Here is a 27,467-nt window from a genome sequence, read left to right on the forward strand (position 1 = left end):
ATTTTAGCTGTGAAAAGTGATGGGTCCCGGGAACTCGCATGTTCGAAAATCTATGGGTCCCAAACAATGTTCCCTGTCATTTTCCTTACGGGTCTGAGCGTTCACACAAAGTCGGTGAGCAACGCTTGAAACAACAGTGAGCAACCATAATCCCAAGTGTGGCAAGATAATTCATGATCAAACATGTCCAAAACTTGACATCAAGTTACATTTTGCTGAGTTTCCAGAAATGCAATTTTTTTTTCTCTTTTGAATGAATTGACTCATGTACTATTGCAAAGGTTGTCGGCCTACAACCGTCGTTTGTTCTTACAGTTCTTTCACAAGATATCCATTTCTTTTTATTTCCTGATATATTTTGTCGCATAACATTAACATTTTGGGGGGTTATTTCGTCGGTTGCAAGATACAGAACTGTACTTAATCACATTTTTGAGTGGAAGTACAATGTTGGCAACAAGGTTCACATGATATCATTGGAAATGATTTGGAATGCAACACAAACTTTTTCTTCTTTTTTTAAAAAAAATTCCTTTAAAAAATCTAGTGTTTATTTTTTCAGAGCTGTTACTTTTTTCTTTTTGTTCTCTATTTACTTTTTTCCTACATTTCTTTCTTTTCTTTTTTTCTTTCTTTTTTTCTCTTCCTTTTGCTTCTTTTTTTTCTCAGCTTTTCACTACTTTTTCATTTTGGTATTTTTTTCTTTTTTGTTCTATCCCCCCTTCCTTTAAGTCATTGTGTGCATAATTTTACATAATATTTGGTCATATAGGGATGAAAGAAACAAAAACAACCTGAAGAGCCGTTTAGGACCCGAAAGAGCCGGTTCCTTTTAGTGAGCCGAGCCGAAGAAGCCGGTTCTCGACAAACTCTACTAACTTTACTCAACTTCGTTCTACTTCGACTCGACTTCACAATACCGCATTTAGGACACAATGTCAGGGGAACCCGTGCATTTTTACCTTCATGCACTGTAACTTTGACTTAAGTGGCTTCTTAAATAATAATTTTGAGCCCTCATTTTTGTGCGCTGGCTAGATTTTCTTGTGCGCTGAGATATGATATATATATATATATATATATATATATATATATATATATATATATATATATCCATCCATTATTAGGACCGCTTATCCTCAGTAGGGTCGCGGGGGTGCTGGAGCCCATCCCAGCTATTTTCGGGCAGTGGGCAGGGGACACCCTGAACCGGTTGCCAGCCAATCGCAGGGCACACAGGGACAGACAATTCGCTCGCTCATTCACACCTAGGGACAATTTGGACCGGCCAATTAACCTGACATGCATGTCTTTGGAATGTGGGAGGAAACCGGAGTGCCCGGAGGAAACCCACACAAGCACGGGGAGAACATGCAAACTCCACATAGGGTGTTCGATATCATAATATATATATATATATATATATATATATATATATATATATATATATACACAATTAATATACTTTTTATTTTATTATTGTATATCGTGTCGCTGTTGCTGTTCTTTGATATCTTTAGGGTGGCTCTGCTCTTTGTAACCTTAGGAGATTTAAGAAAAAGAAAGGGCTCAGGGCAAAACTTTGAGAACGGATTTGGACTTTGGCATTGTGACGGTTAATTTCTACAATCCTCTTCTTTTCTCCTATTAAGTTCAAAATGCATTGATGTATTCTCTCCTTATTTTGAGTGTCTACTTAACTATAACTAAAATAGTGACAAGCAAGATGCGCTGACACAAACCTTGGATTTTCGGACGATTGTAAATAGGAACGAGGCGGTCCTTAGATTTGGCTGTCTCGCGGGGGGTCTCCAGCGTTGGGTCAAAGTGGATCAGCAGCTTGGCTGCCAGCTCCTGACCCACTTCCTTGGAGTTGAAGTTGGCGTGCGACCACTCGTCGCTGTAGTAGGACCGAGAGAACTTGGTGAGGGGGCCTGCGCCCCAAATCGAAGCGTCGTTGGTCCGAAAGGCCCCGTCGATGACCAGCCGTCCGTCAAACACCAGGAAGGCGCTGTTGATACTGTTGAAGGCGTCGTAGTCCACGCCTTTGCTGGACAGGTTGATGAACACCTGATTCAGAACATACGAAATGAAAATGAAATGATCTGCATTTCTATAGCGCTTTACATTGTGCTTCACATTTCCCAATAGCGGCCTACAGCCATGTATGGCGCTAACCTGCTTATTGGGGGTATTAGGGGTTCAGTGTCTTACCCAAGGAGACTTCGACATGTAACACGGAGGAGCCGGGATTCGAACTGCGATCTCTTGATCCCAAGACGAGCGCTCTACCTCCTGAGCCACTGCCGCCCCGATTTAGAACATATGTTGTGCAGTAAACTAAACTAACGTGGACCAGAGATATCTTAGCCCATGTGAAAAAAGACCATCAGAGGGCGCATTGGACCCTACAAAAAAACCTTTGTTCACTGTGCCCAGACAAAAAATTCAGTGGTACAGTGTTCATTTGACCTGTAAAAAGTGATGGGTCCCGGGGACTCGCATGCTGAAAAATCTATGGGTCCCAACAGAGATCTATGGCTCCCCAAAATTTAGTCTTATCCAGGTTGACATTGTAAATCGGCGACAAATATATAATATAAAAGGCATGTACTGCACGGTTGTCATGGCTCCCAGCTGGCCCCGCCCCTTGACACCGGCTGAGACGCATTGGACTGATTACTTTTGGAGTACTTAAACGCTCCTTTTGGGACTGCCCGTTGCCAGACCATTGCTTTACCTTGTTGAAGACCTGTTCATGCCTGTTTGATCTGAGTAATTTGTCATTTTGCCTGCATTTGAACCTGCTTTGTTTTGTTTCTGGTCCGTTTGTCTGTCGGACAACTTTTATTTCTCAATTAAAGTGACAGATCGGCTACGCGAATGAGTTCCGACGTCCTGCTTCCCGGTCCGTTTCCTGACAATAAATCTATAAAATCATTCAGTTTTAATCATCACAGTTTATTGGTAATACAAATCAGTTATCACTTCAAGATTTTTCAGTTCACAACAATATTGTACATGATACAAAATAATATTGCTGAAATATATTAATCTATATTTTCATTTGGTTTTAATCATCACAGTTAATTGGTAGTACAAATCAGTTATCGCTTCAGATTTTTCAGTTCACAATATTGTAAATTATACAAAATAGTATTGCTTAAATATTAGTCTATATGCATATATTCATGCAGTTTTAATCATCACAGTTAATTGGTAATACAAAGGAGGTATACAGTATACTTGTATAAGTTTTTTTAAGCATTTTTGAAGGGGCGCCGCTACTTCGCGGATTTTCAGTTTTTCGCGGGCGGTCTCGGTCCCCATTAACCGCGATAACTGAGGGATTACTAATATAGATAAATAGATAGGTAGATAGATGTCTATATAGATAGATAGATAGATAGATGTCTAGATAGATAGATAGATAGATGTCTAGATAGATAGATAGATAGATGTCTAGATAGATAGATAGATGTCTAGATAGATAGATAGATGTCTAGATAGATAGATAGATAGATAGATGTCTAGATAGATAGATAGATAGATGTCTAGATAGATAGATGTCTAGATAGATAGATAGATGTCTAGATAGATAGATAGATGTCTAGATAGATAGATAGATGTCTAGATAGATAGATAGATGTCTAGATAGATAGATGTCTAGATGTCTAGATAGATAGATAGATAGATAGATAGATAGATAGATAGATAGATAGATAGATAGATAGATAGATAGATAGATAGATAGATAGATAGATAGATAGATAGATAGATAGATAGATAGATAGATAGATAGATAGATAGATAGATAGATAGATAGATAGATAGATAGATGTCTATATAGATAGATAGATGTCTAGACAGATAGATAGATGTCTAGATGTCTAGATAGATAGATAGATAGATAGATAGATAGATAGATAGATAGATAGATAGATAGATAGATAGATAGATAGATGTCTAGATAGATAGATAGATAGATAGATAGATAGATAGATAGATAGATAGATAGATAGATAGATAGATAGATAGATAGATAGATGTCTATATAGATAGATAGATGTCTAGACAGATGTCTAGATAGATGTCTAGATAGATAGATAGATGTCTAGATAGATAGATAGATGTCTAGATGTCTAGATGTCTAGATAGATAGATAGATAGATAGATAGATAGATAGATAGATAGATGTCTAGATAGATAGATAGATAGATAGATAGATAGATAGATAGATAGATAGATAGATAGATAGATAGATAGATAGATAGATAGATAGATAGATAGATGTCTAGATGTCTGGGATAGATAGATAGATAGAGATAGATGTCTAGATAGATGTCTAGATAGATAGATAGATAGATGTCTAGATAGATAGATAGATAGATAGATGTCTAGATAGATAGATAGATAGATGGATAGATAGATAGATAGATAGAAAGATAGATAGATAGACGGATAGAGAGAGAGAGAGATACTCAGATAATTGTGTTCACTATTTCTTGTGATTTTCCTGACTTTAAAAAGATATTTCTATGGAAAAACCCAATTTCAACTAAACAAGTTCAAAATATACTTGAAACGGTACTTACGCCACAGGCCAGTTGCAACGGTTCTGAGGTGGTGCTGAAGGTAACAGACGTGAGAGGATCAGGATGGTCCCCGTCATTCATTTGCATGAGAAGGCAATCCTTGTAGATGTGGACCTGTTCCTTCTCCAGAGCCGCCATCACCGCGTTCTCGACGCCCGCGTCGGAAAAATACAAGCCGCTTGGCGCACGAGGCTCCTCGGGGTAGAAGACCTTTGGATGCGGGTCTCCATTGGGTTCAGCCGGTGCTTGGTCGGTGGCGCCGCTGTCGGTAAGCTGGTCGGTAGAAGTGTCGTTCTCCGAAACCGGATCATTTGTGATATCGATCTGAGGAGGCAAACTATCAGTGATATCGCTCTGAGGAGCCGACTCGACGACCTCGGTTTCGGTAGGCGACTCCTTGGGGACTCGGTTTTCTCGAGACGACTCGTTCGAGTCGTCATCGTCCCGAGGTGAATCATCTGTGTCATTGTTCTCCTGCGGAGAATCGTCGGGGTCGTCACTCTCTCGAGGTGAATCGTTATCAATTTCAGTCGGGGAATCGGGTTGGATTTCGAGAGGCGAATTATTGTCACTGTCATGAGGCGAGCAGTCACCGTCATCAGTTTGCAAAGGTGAACCAGGTTGGATTTCAAGAAGCGAATCATTGTCACTCTCACCAGGTGAGCGATCGCCATCGTCCATTTCAGGAGGTAAATCATCAGCGGGGTCAATACCAGGAAGCGGATCAGAAGTTAATTTGGTTTCAGGGGGCGATAAATTGGCCTCGCTCTCAGGGGGTGAACTACTGTTGACATCACGAGGTGAATCGTTGGTAGTTTCACTCTCACGAGGTGAATCCTTGCTGTTATCACTCTCACGAGGCGATTTATTCTGGTCTTCACTCTTCCGAGGAGAATCCTTGATGGCACCGCTCTCGGTTGGCAACTCATCGGTGTCCTGGATCTCTGGAGGAGAATCCACTGAGAGGTCACTCACAGGAAGTTGGTCAATGGTGTCATTACACTCTGTGGGTGGGCCATTTGTGACGCTCTCAGGGGGTATATCGTCAGCTGCGTCACTCGAAGGTGGAGAATCCTCGGGCGCCATGCATTGGGACGGGGTCAGGACCAGGTGGATGCAGGATCCACGCACGCCGATCCGGAGCAGCATGGCGGCCGAGGTGAAGACGTCAAGGCTGTTTCCATAGACGATGGCGTTTTCTGCAGGTTGGGGCAAAGAGGCTTTTAAGATGACACGGATGGACTCTTTTAAGTATTTGGTCCTTTTGAACTTTTCATCCTTTTTCCACAAAGGCTTCATCAGCATCAACATCCACCTACTTCCGTTATTGTGCCTTGACCCCGTCGTCTAACTTTCTAAAGAAATAGTTTTGTTGGTAACTGTTTTTTGATGTATTTCAGTGAAATTGCTCATTTTTTAGTAGATTTTGTCGATTGACCTTGGTGTGGTGTCAAACTCTGTGTATTTTCATTGTAGGTTTCAGTTTTACTTTGTTTTGGATTAAAGTGGAGCTTGGACGCTATTTACTTTGTTGTAAGAGGTGTTAATCTACTGCTCAATTGTGAACCAAACACACACAATAACATCAGAACTGTCATGTCCTGCACGGTTGTCATGGCACCCAGCTGGCCTCGCCCCTTGACACCGGCTGAGACGCATTGAACTGATTGCTTGTGGAGTACTTAAACGTTCCTTTTGGGACTGCCCGTTGCCAGACCATTGCTTTACCTTGTTGAAGACCTGTTCATGCCTGTTTGATCTGAATAATACCTACCGTATTTTCCACACTATAAGGCGCACCTAAAATTCTTAATTTTTTTTTAAAAAGCAGACCATGCGCCTTATATATGGCTCAGTATTAAATTCGCAAGGTCTCGCATCTTACGCAACAGCCGCCGACTCGATTTTCCCCCGAACGTGGAGTAGTCCGCGGTATATGCTGGGATTTATATACTGGCGTTTCATTGGCTAACCAATGTGTCAATCATCATTTGAATCGATCGCTATTGGCTAAAGTTATTCGGAGCCTCGGATTGGCTAGAGGGCCGAAACAAACCCTGCAATTGGCCGAAAAAGATGTGTCAATCATCCGTTAAATCGATCGCTATTGGCTGAAGTTATTCGGAGCCTCGGATACGCTAGAGGGCCAAAACAAACCCTGCAATTGGCCGAAAAAGATGACTGAATAGCAAGCTTGCTTAACTACGCCATAAAGAAACATGTTTCATTAGTCTGTATCTGTAAATATTTTACTCTCCTGGATTTACTTCACTCACGGTTGTAAGAAGACCATGGTTGCATATCATTATTGAACGTGAGAACTTAGGTGAGCTATGCGGCTTTATATTTTCCCGGTATCTTGTTTTAGAACGATCTTGATGTTGCTGTGATGAGTTGAGTAAATTCAACTCAATTCCAAGTGTTTATTGTCATATGCACAGTAAAGTTGCGAGCGGAAAAGAAAATAGAAACTAGGGAATGGTTGGCATTTCTTGAATCCCAAGACTTTAACCTTCCGAATGATATTTGGAACGATGCGTTTGAGTGACATCGTACGGACACCGCATCCGCACGTGTCTACGACACGTATTTGCTTCTTTGCAAGCTTTGGGAATGTTAAGGGGGTAATCAGTTGGACTGAACCATCTGACTGTTTTGTCCACGTTCCCATTGTAGCGCCTTATAATCCGGTGCGCCTTATCTATGGAAGATATAGGACCAAAAACGAATTTTTGGGGGTGCTCCCTATAACCCGGTGCGCCCCATAGTGCGGAAAATACGGTAGTTGGTAATTCTGATTGCCTTTAAACCTGTTTTGTTTTGTCTTTGGTCCGTTTGTGTGTTGGACAACTTTTATTTCCTAATTAAAGTGACAGCTCGTCTACGCATATGAGTCCCGACTTCCTGCTTCCCGGCCCGTTTCATGGCAAGGACAAAGAAATCGCAGGCAATCTTCTTGTTTGGATAAAAAAAATTGCCTGAAAACCATCTCAATCATCAGAATCTGTGTAGTATGATGAACACATGTCAAAAAAATGTCTACCATCAACATCTTTTTTTCTTTTTGTTATCTTGACTGTGCATTTACCATTTTTCCTCACAAAGTTTTCCAGCAGCCAGGATCGAGCGGCGTTACAGTCGTCTGGGTCATTCAGGGTGAAGAAGTTGGAGGGTATGGTGCCGGTGTACCTGGGCGGAAATGACGGCTCTGCCCGATGGTGATTTGAGTCGGGTCTTTCCTGCATCGGACTTGGCATCTACGCATGCAAAGGGTAGTGAGACTAGTTAAGGCCAATGTTCCCTGTCATTTTCCGTACGGGTCTGAGCGTTCGCACAAAGTCGGTGAGCAACGCTTGAAACAACAGTGAGCAACGGCAATCCCAAGTGCGGCAACTAAGTCATTAGCAAACATGTCCGAAACTTGACATCAAGTTACATTTTGCTGAGTTTCCGGCAATGCAAAATGATTTTTCTCTTTTGAATGAATTGACTACAAACGTCATTTGTTTTTACAACAATTCTTTCACAAGATTTCCATTTCTTTTTTTTCCAAGTATCTTTTGTCGCATTATACTAACATTTTTGGGGGCTTATTGATTCGGTTGTACGATACACAACTGTATTTAATCACATTTTTTAGTGGAAGTACAATGTTGGCAACAAGATTAACTTGGTATCGTTGGAAATTATTTGAATGCAACACAAACTTTTTCTTCTTTTTTCCGTGTTTTTTTTCTACTTTTTTTTAATTCTTTTAAAAAAAAAATCTCATTGTGTTTATTTTTGCCGAGCTGTTACTTTTTTCTTTTTGTTCTCTATTTACTTTTTTCCTACATTTCTTTCTTTTCTTTTTTTCTGGCTTTTTTCTAAACTTTTCCTTCTTTTTTCTCTTCCTTTTGTTTCTTTTTTTCTCAGCTTTTCACTACTTTTTCATTTTGGTATTTTTTTCTTTTTTGTCCTATTCCCCCCTTCCTTTAAGTTATTTTGTGCATAATTTTACATAATATTTGGTCATGTTGGGATGAAAGAAGCAAAAACAACCCGAAGAGCCGTTTAGGACCCGAAAGAGCCGGTTCCCTTTAGTAAGCCGAGCCAAAGAAGCCGGTTCCCCGACAAACTCTACTAACTTTACTCAACTTCGTTCTCCTTCGACTCGACTTCAAAATACCGCATTTAGGACACAACGTCAGGGGAACCTGTGTATTTTGACCTTCATGCACTGTAACTTTGACTTAATTGGCTTCTTAATTAGCAATTTCGAGCCCTGATTTTTGTGCGCTGACAATGTGCGAGCAGTGCGCAATTGCGCACGTGCAGCTTAGAGGGAACACTAGTTAAGGCTGTTCTATTTATTTAACTCTTAAACCCAATATATTTGCAAGGAAAACTTTAAGACCCCTTTGATCTAGCAGGATTACTGCAAAAATAATGGTTTCGTGGTTGAGCCTCAGTCAAAATGTTTCCCGTAGTAGCAGAAAACCTCTGAAAATTCAATCATACCGGTAATTCATTTCTACAGAAATCCAGGAAACTCCAAAAGGGTTATACATGTTTTTTTGCGTTTTTTTTTCAGATAAATGCATACATGTCAAGCTCTAGGGCTCCATGCCCTTACAAACTGTCGTATTTTCCCTTACAAAATACAAAAAAATCTTACACCATATTTCTTTTTGAAACGTGTTTATTTCTGTGGTTTAACATGTTATATTGTACATGCGTTTCGTTTTATCATATATATTGTTAATTAACATTTTGTTGTGAGATCCTGAGTTGCTCGACATGAATGAGCTTTATTATAAAAAAAGTTCAAAAATGAAGTCGCTTGGACGTTGACTGTCGAAGGAAAAAATACATGCAAATCTAATTAAGTAGAATAATACATTTTCTTATTCAAATTATGAATTTTTCTGCATTAAATTATTGTTAGTAATATACTGATTAAAGGGATAACCACAAACCTGTCTTTTTTCATTTTCTCCTTTTATACTTCCTTTTTTTCTTAACTTCTTTATACAACATCATCATACGTAATATAATGCATCAAAGCAAGTGAGCTGTTTAAGGGCCGGCTCTCTTTAATGAGTTGAGTCGAAAAAGCCGGTTCTCTAAAAAGAGACAGACTTCCTTTCACTACACAAACTACCGCATAAAATCCGAGGCGGCAGACGCATGCGCACAGTGGAATCAAACCGCTCGCGTCATGTCTTGCGCGGTTGCCATGGCGCCCAGCTGGCCCCGCCCATGGACACCAGCTGACTCCCATCGACTGATTGCTTCTGTGGGTACTTAAACGCGCTCCTTTGAACTGTGCTTTGCTGGAGCGTTTGTTATACTTGTTAAGCTTTGTTGAACTTTGGGTAAACTTTCTGTGAGGTTCCTGCAAGTTCTGTTTAATTCTGAGAAGTGCCTAGTTTGTAATTTTGCCTGCGTTTGACCCTGCTTTGTTTTTTGGTACGGTCCGTTGGTTTTTTTTGGACAACTTTGCTATCTCCAATAAATTGTGTGAGTAGGTCTACGCAAATGAGTTCTTACTACCTGCTTCTCGCACCGTTTTGTGACATACCGAGATAGAGGCTACCGCGGCGAACTGACTTGATTGATTTGCCATTTCGTGATAGTCGGTGTATACCGGATGGTACCCATCATTGACAAATTTGCGTTTTTCCGTACAGATTTTCTATTACGTTGTATACGTCTTAAAATGCATAATAATTTGTATAGATTAGACAAATGAGATTACCTGGTACTGCAGACCAGTAGAGAGGATGAGGTAATCGTATGGAATCTTGGCCCCGGTGGACACCACCACATGTTTGGATTTTCTGTTGATGGCGACCATCTTGGCGATGACCTCAGACACGCAGGAACGCAACGGAAGCTGCGCCCGATCTCTGCTGCTATAAGAGTGGCTGCAAGGGGCACCGAACCAACAGCTCAGGAGAACATGCAAACAAAAAACAGGAAGGCTGGTAGTTGAACTGTAAATTGTGTTAGAAATCTGATTACGAGCCGAGGGCCAGATTGATCAACAGTTAAAAATGAAAGAAGCTGCTAATGTTGTGCTTGGCACAGCTAGAAACCCCTAAAGTCATGCTAGACATAACTAAATCCAATCGCTAAAGCAGAGGTTAGGAACCTACCGGGTTGGGTAGGGTTACTTTAACTTGATTACTATTACCGTATTTTCCGCACTATAGGGCGCACCGGGTTATAGGGCGCACCCCCAAAAAAATAGTTTTTGGTCCTATATCTTCCATAGATAAGGCGCACCGGATTATAAGGCGCTACAATGGGAACGTCGACAAAACAGTCAGATGGTTCAGTCCAACTTATTACCCCCTTAACATTCCGAAAGCTTGCAAAGAAGCACAGACGTGTCGTAGACACGTGCGGATGCGGTGTCCGTACGATGTCACTCAAATGCATCGTTCCAAATAGCATTCGGAAGGTTAAAGTCTTGGGATACAAGAAATGCCAACCATTCATTCCTTAGTTTCGCTCGCAACCTTACTGTGCATATGACAATAAACACTTGGAATTGAGTTTAATTTAAAAAAAGACCCATCACAGAAACATCGATATCACCCTAAAACAAGATACTGGGAAAATATATCGCCGGAGTAGCTCAACGAAGTCATTGTGTTCAATAATAATGTGCAACCATGGTCCTCTTATATCCGTGAGTGTAGTAAATCCAGGAGAATAAAATATTTACAAATACAGAATAGTAAAACATGCTTTCTCTATGCCGTAGACAACCAACCAAACTTGCTATTCACATTCATCTTTTTCGGCCAATTGCAGGCTTTGTTTTGCCCCTTTAGCCTATCCGAGCCTGTAAATGATAAAAAGGATCCGCCCCCTTTACCTCCGAATAACTTTAGCCAATAGTGATCGATTCAAATGATGATTGACACATTGGTTAGCCAATGAAACGCCGGTATATAAATCCCATCATACACCGCGGACTACTTCACGTTCGGGGGAAAATCGAGTCGGCGGCTGTTGCATTAGTTGCAAGACTTTGCGACACACCATTGATCCATATATAAGGCGCACTGTATTATAAGGCGCATGGTCAGCTTTTGAAAAAAATCAAGACTTTCAGGTGCGCCTTATAGTGCGGAAAATACGGTATTTTGTTTATTTTCTTTCGTCGAGTCTTTCGCTTCAACACACGTTTGATGCAAGATGGCGGCTGCGCATGGATACATGCTTGCGGCTAGCTCTCCAGCTAATCTTCTATTTATTGCCGTTCTCTTGTCTTTTTTGCTTTCACTTTTGGACACATGTGTGGCCAAAAACACTTACAGTAGGGACGAACTTATTCGGTTGGGTGGGCGTCTAAATTTCGATTTTTCGGGCACTTTTTATACCGCCCATGATATACCGAGCGAACTTCAAAGAGACCCGGCATCCTTGTGGACAGCTATTCCTCTTAATAAACGACGCCGACGACGCCGTAAAGAAAGGAAACAGAAGCGTGGTTGCCGTGCAGGTAGATGTGTGAAGCGTGTGAAGTCCAAGCAGCAAGATGGACGCGAGGATGGACGCGAGGATGTAACTAATTCCACCATTCATTCCTCGCCGGACAACCGACGCTTTAAACTCAGCGCTCACGAGCGGCCACAACGCCGGGAGCTTTTGAAGATCTCGACAAAGACTACAAAGAGTTCAGCTAAGTCAAATGATTCAGCAAAGCTGAAATTTGGTCTGTTAAATATTAGATCGCTTGCTCCAAAAGCTTTACTCGTTGATAACATTATTCGTGATTATAAACTTAACTGTATGGGTCTTTGTGAAACGTGGTTACGCCCGGATGAGCACTTAGCGCTAAATTATGCCTCTCCCCCAGACTACGAGAGTAGTCATATAGCACGCACGCTGAAAAGAGGTGGTGGTGTTGCGCTAATCTCTGAAAAATCGCTCAAATTTAATACACGTACCTCTAATAATTACAAAACGTTTGAGGCTCTTGTGATGCGGTCCCCTCAATTGTCAATTGATGTAATAACTATCTATCGTGCACCTGGGCCATACACAACTTTCTTAGACGAATTTGCTGAACTTTTGTCTGAACTAGTAACCTATGCAGACAAAATTATAATTATGGGAGACTTTAACATTCATATGAACTCCCCACACAGTTCACTTACTATTGCGTTTAGTTCTCTAATTGATGCATTTGGTTTTACTCAACTGGTTGACTTGCCAACCCATAAAAATGGGAACACGCTAGACTTGATTCTGACTCGAGGAGTTTTAAACTCAAACATTATGGTTCTACCGTGTACTACTGTTATCTTTGATCATTATTTAGTGACATTTGAGGTGCTAACTAAATGTAGACTTAATAAAGCTGAGGGATTTAGCGGACGCAATATAAGCACTGGCACAGTTTCTGAGCTCTTTGAACTCCTTCCTGGAGCAGTTGCGTCCTTTCCTAAATACAATGGCTCGATTGACTCACTCATGAATGAGTTCAATACCACCCTGACTAGTGTGCTGGATTCAATAGCGCCCATAAAACTAAAATCACGTCCTAAAAGACGCACACCTTGGTTTACTGATGATACTAGAGCCCTTAAAAAAGAATGCAGGAAATGGGAGAGAAAATGGCGCGCTACCAAGCTTGAGGTTTTCCATCAAACCTGGTGTGACAGCTTGTTAAAGTATAAAGCGGCCCTTGCCTCTGCAAAATCGGCCTACCTTTCGAAGGTGATTGCGTCTCAAAAGAACAACCCCAAAGCCCTTTTTGACACTGTAGCATCGCTTACAAGGCAACAGGCTATCGCAGACAGTTCGACACACTCTGCTCAGGACTTAATGGTCTTCTTCACTAAGAAGATTCAATGCATACAGGAAGAAATTGCAAAAGATATTGTTAGTTCCACACGTATTAAAGGACTGAAATTTACAGATGCACGACAGGGTGGCTGCCCTGGGAAAATGGCCGGTTTTAGTGAACTGTCACTTGATGATCTCAAACAAGTGGTGAATGCGGCCAAACCGACAACTTGCCAGTTCGACCCTCTCCCAGGTTCACTTATTAAAAGTCTTTTTAGCGTCCTTGGGCCTTCAGTTCTAAATATTATAAATACATCACTCTCCTCAGGTGTAGTTCCAGCAGCTTTTAAGTCCGCCGTTATTAAACCCACACTGAAACGACCCAACCTTGATCCAGAAATATTAAGTAATTACAGACCTGTGTCAAACCTACCTTTCCTCTCTAAAGTACTCGAAAGAGTAGTGGCACAGCAGCTGAATGCTTTCATATCGGAGAATAACCTTTTTGAATCCATGCAATCAGGATTCCGGGCTAACCACTCTACTGAGACAGCTCTGATCAAGGTAACAAATGATCTCCTAATGTCAATGGATTCTGGCGCTTCATCACTTTTGCTGCTGCTGGATCTTAGTGCTGCTTTTGACACAGTGCGCCACAATATCCTACTAGAACGGTTGGAAAAATGGATCGGTCTCTCAGGAGCCGTCCTCTCGTGGTTCAAATCTTACCTCTCAGATAGGACGCACTGTGTTAAATATGGTGAAACGACATCTGAGCCCTTTAATGTTACCTGCGGTGTTCCGCAGGGTTCAGTGCTCGGCCCCCTACTTTTCAACATTTACATGCTTCCATTAGGTGATATTATTCGCAAGTACAATATCAGCTTCCACTGCTACGCAGACGACACTCAACTATATCTTCCGTTGGAGGAATCTTCCACACTAAACTGTGGAAATTTGGAGGCCTGTCTCACTGAGATAAAAGAGTGGATGTCACTCAATTTCTTGCGTCTTAACTCTGAAAAGACCGAAATGTTAGTCATTGGTCCTTCTAAATGCCGGGACTTATTCGCAAAAACTGCTGTGAACATTGACAAATGTCACATCACACAGAGTGACTCAGTTAAAAATTTAGGTGTCATATTTGACCCTGATCTATCCTTTGAGATGCATGTAAAGCAAATTACTAGAACTGCCTTCTTCCATCTTCGCAACATTGCTAAAATCCGTTCAATACTGTCTCAGTCTGATGCGGAAACAATAATTCATGCATTTGTTACCTCCCGTCTCGATTACTGCAATGCACTACTCTCCGGTCTCCCGAAGTCCAGAATCAAGTCTCTTCAGCTAGTACAAAATGCCGCAGCGAGGCTTTCAACTAGGACAAAAAAGTACGATCACATAACACCGATTATGGCTAACCTGCATTGGCTCCCAGTTAGCCAAAGATGTGACTTCAAAGTTCTCTTAGTATTGTACAAAATCATACATGGACTTGCTCCCTCTTATCTTTCAGATCTGATCTGCCACTATGTCCCGGTCCGAAGCCTACGATCTGAGAGTGCCGGTCTTCTGATGATCCCGAGAGCAAAGAAGTCTTCGGCTGGTTCGAGAGCGTTCTCCATCCGGGCACCGGTGCTGTGGAATGCTCTTCCCCCTGAGATTCGATCTGCAACCTCAGTGGAAATGTTTAAATCTAAACTTAAAACTCACTTCTACTCCATTGCATACGAATAACCTACTCCTCTTGTCGGTTGAAAATAGTTTGTGTAATATAGTGTAACAATCTGTGAAGCCCTTTGAGACTCTTCGTGATTTAGGGCGTCACAAATAAAAATGACTTGACTTGACTTGACGTGTTTTCTTAGCCTCTCGTGTTTTCCTAGCGATCTTCCGAAGAATTTCTCCGCCCTTTTTTCGTGCCGGAATTATTGCCGTTATCACTTTCGGCATTATGTTTCAACTTATTACTGATACTAAAGAAATTACCAATTTTGTGTTGATTTTCACCTTAAATCGACGACAAGCGCCACAACAATGACGTCATCTCGAAGCAACGAGATCGAACCGCGAGACCAAAACAACAATGGCGGATCTGCCTGACGAAAAGTTTGGAGCGCGGTAAATCTTTGTTAAAAAAAAAGTAATCGGGTAGTAATGAGAATTTTGTGTCGAAAAAGTTGCGTCCCGGGGACGCACGTTAATTGGACACAATGCGTCCCCAGTGAAAATGATGCGTCTAGGACGCAGGGACGCGGGCAAACCCGAACATTGAGTGAAATAAAACGTGCATAAGAATTAGCTTTTGACTGGAGAGTGAGTAACGCGGTTTTGTTGAATTTTGTCTATCTCAAAAAAGAAAAGAAAATATTTCTGCATTTATGGCTCTTTAGGTCAAAAAAGGTTCTGACTCATGCGCTAAAGCTAAACTGACAGCATCCCAAAATCCATGTTTTCGCAGAGATTGGTTACAAAGCAGTTATCACTTCAGATTTTTCAGTTCACAATATTGTATATTTTACAAACTACCGTAAATTCCGGACTATAAGCCGTTACTTTTTCCTAAATGTTCAGCCCTGCGGCTTATTCAGTGAAGCGGCCAATATATGGAATTTTTCTAACGGCCACCAGCGGCGCTGGAGTATTAAAGGTAAGATTAAGACCGGTAGAATATGTGCGCCAAGAAAAATGGCAATTTCTAAGTTTAAGCACACAGTCTGTAAAGTTATGGTACCTTCCGGACGCTCTTGATGGCGATAGTTACGAGGAGGGAATAGAGGACGATCTACCACGAATTTCTCAATTGCGGGATGCTTTTACCTAACAGGCACGTTTGATACATTGCGAGCGTGTTGCCAGTAGCGTTTTGCTACCCTTCACAGGCACGGTTTGGGATGAAAGTTATATTATTATTATTAAAGCTTTGAAAACTCTCTCGGTGTACCGTCTTTCTTCGTAAATATGTGTCTCATCTCATCTCATTAGCTACACCGCTTATCCTCAGTAGGGTCGCGGGGGTGCTGGAGCCCATCCCAGCAATCATCGGGCAGTGGGCAGGGGACACCCTGAACTGGTTGCCAGCCAATCGCAGGGCACACGGGGACAGACAACTCACTCGCTCATTCACACTTAGGGACAATTTGGACTGGCCAATTCACCTGAAATGCACGTTTTTGGAATGTGGGAGGAAACCGGAGTGCCCGGAGGAAACCCACGCAAGCACGGGGAGAACATACAAACTCCGCACAGGAAGTCTGGAGCTGGATTTGAACCCACGCAGGAGGTTCCCAAGACATGAACTGTGCCGCACATGTGCTAACCACTGCACCGCCGTGCTGCCCGTAAATATGTGTAACCATGTATAATATGTATTTGCAACTGTATATTTTTGTAATGTATTTATTTTAGGGATTTATTCTGTTATGTGTTCTACGGACGAATGAAAAAGAAGGGGCGGATCGGATCGAACGCGGGCTGATGGGAATTGGAGTAAAGCGGAGTTATCGATAGATTGTCGCAGCAGACAATAGTGGATATATATTTTTCCCACCCTTAACTTTGGAAATAAACATTTTGTTTCCTTGGATTACTTTCAACGAGACTCGGACTTTACAAGAGTGCATCATACGTTAATTACGGGTATCATTTTCTGTCAATGATGCCGGCTGTAGTTCTAGGATTGTGCACTATTGGCTATTAGAATGAGTAGGTAGGCGGCTAGGTGTCCAGGACCTTGACTCAGCCCCTTGGCTGGAAGCAAGGGTTTCGGCCTATTGGCTTTGTAGTTTAATTTAATTTAACGAGTAATGAACAATTAATAGGGAATACAGAGGAATTAATCTCTACAAAGCCACCAAATTTCAATGCGGGAGCACGCGGCTTATACACATGTGCAGCTTGTGTAAGAACAAAAGTGGAAAATCACTTAAAAAGTGGTGGGTGCGGTTTATAATCAGGTGCGCTCTATAGTCCGGAATTTACGGTAATATTGCTGAAATATTAGTCTCTATATTCATGCAGTTTTAATCATCACGGTTAATTGGTCATACAAAGCAGTCACTTCAGGTTTTTCAGTTCATATATTCTTTTTCAGTTCTGAGCTGTTTCGAATTGCACTTGCCTGGTGGATAGGAACTTGACGCCGGCCAGGGCGCAGTCGGAGGGGAAACCGTGTGGGGAGATGAGCGTGAGGTTGTTGAATCTCAGGTGAGGGCTGCACAAAAATAGTGACATTTCAGTTGTGTTTGGACATCAGAGTTTCCATTGACACACCTAAATTGGTTGTTGATCACAATACTGCACTGCAATAACAAATAATCAGGGTTGGGTGGGGTTACTTTAACTTGATTACTTTCAATTACTTTTGGATTACTCCAATACCAAATATTCTGATAAAAGACAAAAGAAACTAAATATGAATAAATATGACTCACAACACGTGGTAAGCTTTCTCTCCTAGCTTCGATCTCTATAAGGGGAATTAGCATTTTAGCACAATATGCACATCCGCCAAAACTAACATAAAAGGCGACAGAAACAAAATGAAAATCAATCCAACATCATTTTTGCCGTTCCATGTATTCCGTTACTGTCAGGAAGTTAACCAGGAAGCAGGAAGTCGGAACTCCTTTGCGTAACCGATCTTTCACTTTAATTGAGAAATAAAAGTTGTCCAACACACAAATGGACCGAAGACAAGACAAAACAGGTTCAAAGGTAATCGAAATTACAAACTAGGCATTTACACGGATCAAACAGGCATGAACAGGTCTTCAACTTTGTAAAACAATGGTCTGGCAACGGGCAGTCCCAAAAGGAGAGTTTAGGTACTCCACAAGCAATCAGTTCAATGCGTCTCAGCCGGTGTCAAGGGGCGGGGCTAGCTGGATGCCATGACAACCGTGCAGGACATGACAGTTACTCCCCAAGCCTGCACAAAATTGAGTCATTTCATTCCTATTTAGTTTCTTTTGTCTTTTATTAGCATATTTGGTATTGGAGTAATCCAAAAGTAATTGAAAGTAATCAAGATAAAGTAACCCTACCCAACCCTGCAAATAATCCTCTTCATCCCATCACCATGACACAATGAGTACAGCCCGAGCGCGACGTGTTAATCTGCAGCATAAGGAGGACGGAGGCAAATGATGACTGCTTGCTTACAAATCAGTCGGCCGGGCGTTATCTGTCGCCAACAGACGGCCGGCGTGACCCCGCAAACTAGTCTTTATCCGTCTGACCTTTTCCCAAAGAGGCACGGGTTGGAAAATACGACGGGGTACCTGGGTGAAGGGGAGATTAGCCGTAGCCCAAAATATAGTGACCTACAAAGTTGACATACTGAGTCTGTGGTGGAACAATACAGTTTTCCCAAAATCCAATTCAGTAAAAAGGTCCTGTCTATCTATCTATCTACCTTGGTCATATCCTTCAAGAGGGGTGACCGACAGCAAGACAAACACATACAATAACAAAGAAAATAAAAGAGAAAAACATAAGAAAGCGGCCGTATCACACAACACTCTCTTCTGTTCAACAGCAGGGCCCGACAGCTTTCGCTGGTTTACCCCTGCCGCATCATACGGGTGCCCAGCCCATCCTTAAGAACGCGTCCACAATCCCACTATCCTTTCACAACACCTCTCCACTCCTGCGTATGTCAAAACCCGCAAAATAAAAACCTTCATTCATTTAGTTATTGAATACTGTAATCTATTATACATTTAAACCAAAGAACAAACAGAATTTACAGACTCAAGCATTTGTTGGAATAAATAAATTGTAAAAAATAATCTGAAGAAAAGGGCAGCACGGCGGCGCAGTGGTTAGCGCATGTGCGGCACAGTTCGTGTCTTGGGAACCTCCTGCGTGGGCTCAAATCCAGCTCCAGACTTCCTGTGCGAAGTTTGCATGTTCTCCCAGTGGGTTGCGTGGGTTTCCTCCGGGCACTCCGGTTTCCTCCCACATTCCAAAAAAAACATGCATTTCAGGTGAATGAGCGAGTGAGTTGTCTGTCCCCGTGTGCCCTGCGATTGGCTGGCAACCAGTTCAGGGTGTCCCCTGCCCACTGCCCGATGATTGCTGGGATGGGCTCCAGCACCCCCGCGACCCTACTGAGGATAGACTACTCTACCTTAAGGCAGCACAGCGACGGTTAGCGCGTGTGCAGTTCTGAAGTCATGGGTTCAAATCCAGCTACCAACCTTCCTGTGCGGACTTTGCATGTTCTCCCCGAGCTTGCGTGGGTTTCCTCCGGGCACTCCGGTTTCCTCCCGCATTCCAAAAACATGCATGTCGGGTAATTGGCCGGTGCAAATTGTCCCTAGGTGAATTGTTTGTCCCTGTTTGCCCTGTGACTGGCTGGCAACCAGTTCAGGGTGTCCCCTGCCCACTGCCCGGAGATGGCTGGGACGGGCTCCAGCACCCCTGCGACCCTACTGAGGATAAGCGGTGCAGATAATGGATGGATGTTCTTTTCAGGCCACATTTTTGTTTTCCTATAGCGTTTCATTGTTTCTGTGGCATTTGATGTTCGTTTTGCCGGAGATCAAAGAGATCAAAGCCAGGAGAGAAAGCTTACCACGTGTTGTGAGTCATCATTTTATTCATATTTAATTTCTTTAGTCTTTTCTTAGCATATTTGGTATTGGAGTCATCCAAAAGTCATTGAAAGTCATCCAGTTAAAGTAACCCTACCCAACCCTGGCGACGGGCAAAACAAGGGGCGGGGCCACCGTTTACCCAATTAGAATGCAGAGCACAATGCGAAGTAGCAAAACCGTAAAAAGCAAACCGCTTTACAGCGAGGGATTTCTGTATGTTTGATGAGGTCATGGGGAATGATACCGCCACCTGCTGGTTTGGAAGAGCCCGACATAATGCCCCTGGCTTGGCATCAGATGGGCATCCACTAGCAGATTCATTAGCGTAGATAAACAAGGGAGCTGATGGCTAATTAAAATTGAGACAAGCGTTGAACATGCCTGAAACAAAACAACCAGCTGGGCCCAACTTCTTGCCTGCCAGCTATCAGCTGCTCCTTCACGTCATCCTTGTGATGAAAATAGAATAGAATATACCTTTATTGTCATTGTTACAACATGGGATATATTGTGACAACGAAATTGGACGTGGCACTCCAGGTCCAGGTTTTACATTGAGGATAAGGAAAACAAAGAGATAAAGGAACGGGGTTTGTTTTCCTCCGAGGGAGGGTGTATGAGGGGGTGAGGGACAGACAGAGATGGCCGGATCCAACTCGATGTTTGATCTTACTGTACACACGGTCCAGTAATTTTTCCCCTGGTTGCTCAGTCCAAGTATTAAATGAATTTGGGAAGTACAGTAAATCCAGTGGTGACAAAACAAGAGTCCTTGGCAACATCATTTTTGCCGTTCCATGTGTTCCGTTACTCCCCAAGCCTGCACAAAATGGAGTCATTTTATTCCTATTTAGTTTCTTTTGTCTTTTATTAGCATATTTGGTATTGGAGTAATCCAAAAGTCATTGAAAGTAATCAAGTTAAAGTGACCCTACCCAACCCTGGTCCTACGATCAGTACCGTGCAGTCAGGGGAGGCAGGTGAGACCATTGAAAAATCAAAATATATTAAATGGTTCTACAATATTCATTCTGTATTTTGTGTATTTAACTACACAATTTAGTTTTTTTTTCATTTGTGTATTTTTGTTTATTTAATCCAATCAGGGAGCATTAAATAATACTGTCATGACTACTGATGTGACTCAGCTGTGCCTGCTCCTTTGGCGCCAACTGCCGCGGGCTCTGATTGGCTCCCAATCAGTATTTGTACCCTGTCCTGTCTGACCCCTTTTGTCAGTCCGTCTGTGAACCTCAGTTAACACTAGGCAAGCCTTTTTGACCCCGCCTCCCACCTGTCCTATTTTGCTCCCGTCTGTCCCTCAGCTTCGACCCGTTTTTGATCCTGACCACGTCTACTCTCCCGTCCCGGTTTTTGACCTCTTTTTGTCCCCTACCACGTCTTCTCTCCTATCCTAGCTTCCGACTCGCTTCCGACCACGTTTTGCCCTCCTGTCCCAGCTACTGACCCGTATTTCCGTCCCCGACACCGCCATCGCTCGCCACGGAAGATCCACTTCCGCGTTTGGAGCACAATCCGAGTATCAGAGGGACCTGCTTCCCGCGTCCAGCAATCACAAAGGAAAAAAAGTAAGTAAAGAACACAAAGAAAAAAAGTAACAGCTAGGAAAATATAAACACAATGAGATCTTTTTTAAAGGAATTTTTAAAAAGATAGAAAAAAAAACAGAGAAAAAGAAGAAAACATTTGTGTTGCATTCAAATAATTTCCATTAATACCAAGTCAATCTTGTTGCCAACATTGTACTTTACTTTGATCATCACTGTCACTTAATGCCCACTAGCACGGCCTAATTCATGCGCTAGGCTATCGTGACCCACAGATGGTGTGTGTCGTCCAAGAGCTAATGGGGTTAATAGCCACCAGCAATAAACCTCTGCCTCGGGCGTCCAATCAGGACAGTGGGACAAAAAAAATCTCCTCATTTTTCGGGATGGAGGCCACTCACCAGAAACAAAGCACCTCGAGGAAGGACAGTCCCGTGTCCGACGCCCCCACGAGGACGATCCTGGCATTGACCATGACCTTCGGCTCCATGGTCAGCTTGCGGCTGATGAGGTTTAGAGCAAACGGAGCCTAAGTGAAACAAAACAACAACAAACGACATTTGTTTTATTTTCACAGGACCAGAACAGAGACAGGACCCACTTGCGTTGCGTTTCTCACAGGTTTTATTGGAAGAAAGAGAAAGGGTTGCGCCCACCATCCGGTGATTGGTGGACGCGGGAAGCAGGTCGCTCTGATCGGGAAGTGGATCTTCCGTGTTGAGCGATGGCGGTGTCGGGAGCGGAAAACGGGTCGGTAGCCGGGACAGGGGAGCAAAAACGTGGTCGGAAGCGAGTCATAAGCCAGGAGAAGAGAGTAGACGTGGTCAGGCTCAAAAAGAAGCCGGGGGACAGACGGGAGCAAAAAACAGGTGGGAGTCAGGGTCGAAAGAGGCTTACCTAGAAGTAACTGAGGTTCGCAGACGGACTGACAAAAGGGGACAGATAGAAGTGGGTCTAAATAGGGACAGAGAGCCAATCAGAGTCCCAGGCAGTTGGCGCCAAAGGAGCGGACACAGGTGATGCATATCGGTAATCGTGACAGAGTCCAGCTCAATTACGTAAATTTGTGAAATTTTATTGGAAGAAAGAGAAAGGGTTGCGCCCACCATCCGGTGATTGGTGGACGCGGGAAGCTGGTCGCTCTGATCGGGAAATGGATCTTCCGTATTGAGCGATGGCGGTGTCGGGTACGGAAAACGGGTCAGTAGCCAGGACAGGGAAGCAAAAATGTGGTCGGAAGCGAGTTGTAAGCCGGAATAGGAGAGTAGACGTGGTCGGGAACAAAAAGAGGTCGAAAGCCGGGACGGGAGAGTAGACGTGGTCAGGCTCAAAAACGGGTTGAAGCCGGGGGACAGACGGGAGCAAAAACAGGTGGGAGTCAGGGTCTTGCCTAGAGTTAGCTGAGGTTCGCAGACGGACTGACAAAGGGACAGATAGGAGTGGGTCTAAATAGGGACAGAGAGCCAATCAGAGTCCCAGGCAGTTGCCGCCAAAGGAGCGGGCACAAGTGAAGGATATCGGTAATCGAGAGTTCAGCTTAATTACCGGTACGTGAATTTTCAATACCAAATATGCTAATAAAAGACAAAAGAAAGTAAATATGAGTCAAATGATGACTCACAACAGGTGGTAAGCTTTCTCTCCTGGCTTTGACCTCTTATTCATATTTAGTTTTAGTAGTTTATTTTGTCTTTTGTTAGCATATTTGGTATTGGAGTAATCCAAAAATAATTGAAAGTAATCAAGTTAAAGTAACCCTACCCAACCCTGCCCATCCTTAATTTTGTAGGTGTAGTAACTGAAGAGGGGCGATGTATTTCATAGGTCTGACAAGGGATTTATTGCTACTAATGGGAGTGCAACTGAGATTGGTTCTAAGCCCCTTCCTCTTTTTACAAGTGTGCAGCAGCTTGTGTTGTAATTGCGTGTGACACAATGGCGCTTTGACTTTGATTCAGCGACACAAGCTCTTGTCTCTTATCTGCACCCCAGCAGGGCAGCTGGACGCTCCGTCTTACAACAAAACATGTCCAGTTCCATGCTGGGCTAAATATTTGCTTTGCATTAAAGTCAATCACGGACAGGGTTGGGTAGGGTTACTTTAACTGGATGACTTTCAATGACTTTTGGATGACTCCAATAGCAAATATGCTAATAAAAGACAAAAGAAACTAAATAGGAATAAAATGATGACTCGCAACACGTGGTAAGCTTTCTCTCCTGCCTTTGATCTCTTTGATCTCCGGTAAAACGAACATCAAATGCGACAAAATAAATCCAAACATCTTGCCAACATCATTTTTGCCCTTCCACGTAATCCGTTACTCCCCAAGCCTGCACAAAAGGGAGTCATTTTATTCATATTTAGTTTCTTTTGTCTTTTATTAGCATATTTGGTATCGGAGTATTCCAAAAGTCATTGAAAGTAATCCAGTTAAAGTAACCCTACCCAACCCTGGTCATGGGGAAGATGATTTAAGTTGGGGGGAGATTCCCAGACCAAGGGAATTACTTTGTATCCTGAAACGCCTTTGTAACGTGAGGCAAAAGTTTCCCATTCAGGTACTTTGTAACCTGAAACCTTTGTATGGTGAGCAGGGTTGGGTAGGGTTACTTGAACTGGATTACTTCCAATGACTTTTGGATGACTCCAATAGCAAATATGCTAATAAAAGACAAAAGAAACTAAATAGGAATCAAATGATGACTCACAACACGTGGTAAGCTTTCTCTCCTGGCTTTGATCTCTTTGATCTCCGGTAAAACGAACATCAAAAGCGACAAAATAAATCCAAACAGCTTGCCAACATCATTTTTGCCCTTCCGTGTATTCCGTTACTCCCCAAGCCTGCACAAAATGGAGTCATTTGATTCATATTTAGTTTCTCATCTCATCTCATCTCATTAGCCGTACCGCTTATCCTCATTAGGGTCGCGGGGGGGCTGGAGCCCATCCCAGCCATCTCCAGGCAGTGGGCAGGGGACACCCTGAACTGGTTGCCAGCCAATCGCAGGGCACACAGGGACAGACAACTCATTTGCTCATTAGCATATTTGGCATTGGAGTAATCCAAAAGTAATTAAAAGTAATCCAGTTAAAGTAACCCTACCTGTTACTCTAAGTTTTGTTTAAGATGGTGATGACCCTGAGGAGGAAATTCTCTCCGAGCGTGTTAGTCCTTGTTTTAAGGGATCTGTAGCACTTTATATGATAGTATAAATGTATTTTTTCTTGATATTTAAATGAAAATGTATGTTATTTTAATAAATTAGGTTTCTTTTACCACTAGGAAGTGCTGAAATACACACACTGTCACTTTAAAATCAGCAAAATTATCTAGCCCCCCCAAAAAAGATTGAACTTATATTCTTCTTTTACTGTATTTATTCTTTGAATTTTAACATGACATATTGCAACTACAGGGAATCAAAATTCCAATGATTCCAACCAGTGTTCCCTCTAAGCTGCGTGTGTGCGCAATTGCGCACTACCCAGAGCTTTTTCGCGCACAAGAAAATCGAGCCGGCTCACAAAAATCAAGGCTCGAATTTGCTAATTAAGAAGCCAATTAAGTCAAAGTTACAGTGCATGAAGGTCAAAATACACAGGGTTGCCCTGACGTTGTGTTCTAAATGCGGTATTTTGAAGTCGAGTCGAAGTAAAACAAAGTTGTGTAAAGTAAGTAGAGTTTGTCGAGAACCGGCTTCTTCGGCTCGGCTCACTCAAAGGAACCCGCTCTTTCGGGTCCTAAACGGTTCTTCAGGTTGTTTTTGCTTCTTTCATCCCTACACGACCTAATATTATTTAAAATTATGCACAAAATGACTTAATAGAGGGGGGAATAGAACAAAAAAGGAAAAAAATACCAAAATGAAAAAGTAGTGAAAAGCTGAGAAAAAAAGAAACAAAAGGAAGAGAAAAAAAGAAGGAAAAATTTAGAAAAAAAGAAAAGAAAGAAATGTATGAAAAAAGTCAATAGAGAACAAAAAGAAAAAAGTAACAGCTGGGCAAAAAAATAAACACAATGAGATTTTTTTTTTAAAGGAATATTAAAAAAAGTAGAAAAAACATGGAAAAAAGGAGAAAAACTTTGTGTTGCATTCAAATTATTTCTGATTATATCAAGTGAATCTTGTTGCCAACAATGTACTTCCACTCAAAAATGTGATTAAGTACAGTTCTGTATCTTCCAACCGACTCAATAAGCCCCCCAAAATGTTAATATAATGCGACAAAATATATCAGGAAATAAAAAGAAATGGAAATCTTGTGAAAGAATTGTAAAAACAAATGACGTTTGTAGGCCATCGTACATGACACAATTCATTCAAAAGTGAAAAAATGATTTTGCATTGCCGGAAACTCAGCAAAATGTAAGTTTTGGACATGTTTGCTAATGACTTAGCTGCCACACTTGGGATTGCTGTTGCTCACTGCTGTTTCAAGCGTTGCTCACCGACTTTGTGTGAACGCTCAGACCCCCCGTGGAAAATGACAGGGAACATTGATTCCAACCGCATAAGCCCACCTGTTCTTCAGTGATGCACTGTGCAGGTGCGTTCGCGCCAAGCTCCTTTAGAGGGTAGATGACCTGACGGCGAGGACGCACGGGGACGGCGCAGTCCAAGATGAAGTCCAGATGTTGAACACACCGGTCCTGTGCGCACAAAACAAGTATAAGTTTGATTCTCTATACGAAAATCGAGGCCCGGTTTTGTGGAACACACCTGCTGGCCCAGGCTCAGTGAGTAAACCCGGTGGTAAAGGTTGGACTTGCGGGCAAGCCGCAGTGTCTCCTTGAAGAAATGTCGGCTGAAGTGTTGGAAGCAGCGGTGGAGAACGAAGTGGCAGAGCTGAGCATGCTGGCTTTCACTGTGATGGCTGTAGTAGATGAAGTTCTCAATATTGTAGCGGGCTCGGATGTACTCCATGTCCTTATTGGTCCAGAATGGACATGGTCACATTTTCCAACTTTTGTCCCAGGCACACTGATAAGTAATTCATTTCAAGGTATTCCCAAATTCTAGAACACGGGTGTCAAGCAGGCGGCGCGCGGGCCGGATCAGGCCCGCTAAGGGATTGAATCCGGCCCGCGAGACAACACTCAGAGAAGCACAAGATAAAAACAAGCTGCAGGTTGAAAGATGTCAACTTGATGTTGCTAAAGAATGGTGCTTCTCACAAAGACACTGTACTTGTATTTCTCTCTCTCTCTCTCTCTCTCTCTCTTTCCACTCCTTTTCTCCCACTCTCTGTCTCTTTCACTCTGTGTCTCTTTTTCTCTTCCTTTGTTGCTCTTTGTCTCTTTCTCTGTCTTTTTAACTTATTTTGCTCTAATTTCCTTTTTTTCCTTTTCTCTCTTTTCTCTTTCTCTCTTCCTACCCTTTGCGCTTTCTTTTCTCTTTTCTCTCCTTCTGTCTTTCTATTTCTTTTAGATTTCTTTCTTCCTCTCCCTTTCTTTGCCCCTCTCTCATGACTTCTCTTTTTATCTCTTTTGTTTCTCAGGCTCTCCCCCTCTCTCTCTTTCTTTATTCCCCCTCTTTCTTTTATTTCTTTATCTCTCTTTTTCTTTCTCTTTAATCTACTGGTCCGGCCCCCAACAGAATGTTTGTTCTATCGTGTGGCCCCCGAGTTAAAATGAGTTTGACACCCCTGTTCTAGAACATGATAAATGTAAGGATATACCGTAAATTCCGGACTATAGAGCGCACCTGATTATAAGCCGCACCCACCACATTTTAAGAGGAAAACCGATTTTGTACATACACAAGCCGCACCTGTATATAAGCCGCATGCGCCCACATTTAAACATGTAACACAAACACAAAATGAACCCAAACCCGACTTCAAGTCCCGCGATTGAAACTAAATATCCTTCGTTAAAGTCCACAGTCTAAAAATCACAGCCGGCAAA

General features: G+C 42.5%; 1 protein-coding gene across 3 annotated transcripts in view; it reads right to left on the reverse strand.

Annotated features, from left to right (window-relative positions):
* cfap61 (cilia and flagella associated protein 61) overlaps positions 1-27,467 on the reverse strand; it is a 58,535-nt gene that overhangs the window by 10,917 nt on the left and 20,151 nt on the right. For all 3 annotated transcript variants that reach the window (XR_015848238.1, XM_088324680.1, XM_088324681.1), the window contains 8 exons: positions 26,281-26,487; positions 26,082-26,210; positions 21,954-22,081; positions 17,503-17,595; positions 10,336-10,504; positions 7,684-7,852; positions 4,596-5,794; positions 1,743-2,070 (listed from right to left, as the gene is read on the reverse strand). Coding sequence is in view for 2 of the 3 variants with exons in the window: in XM_088324680.1 (XP_088180806.1) it covers positions 1,743-2,070; positions 4,596-5,794; positions 7,684-7,852; positions 10,336-10,504; positions 17,503-17,595; positions 21,954-22,081; positions 26,082-26,210; positions 26,281-26,487 (2,422 nt within the window). In the remaining variant the exon portion in view is untranslated. The remainder of the gene's footprint in view (positions 1-1,742; positions 2,071-4,595; positions 5,795-7,683; positions 7,853-10,335; positions 10,505-17,502; positions 17,596-21,953; positions 22,082-26,081; positions 26,211-26,280; positions 26,488-27,467) is intronic.

The sequence above is a fragment of the Urocampus carinirostris genome, chromosome 20 (genome assembly GCF_059441175.1).
Source record: "Urocampus carinirostris isolate Australia breed hairy pipefish chromosome 20, RoL_Ucar_1.0, whole genome shotgun sequence".
Lineage (NCBI taxonomy): Eukaryota > Metazoa > Chordata > Actinopteri > Syngnathiformes > Syngnathidae > Urocampus > Urocampus carinirostris.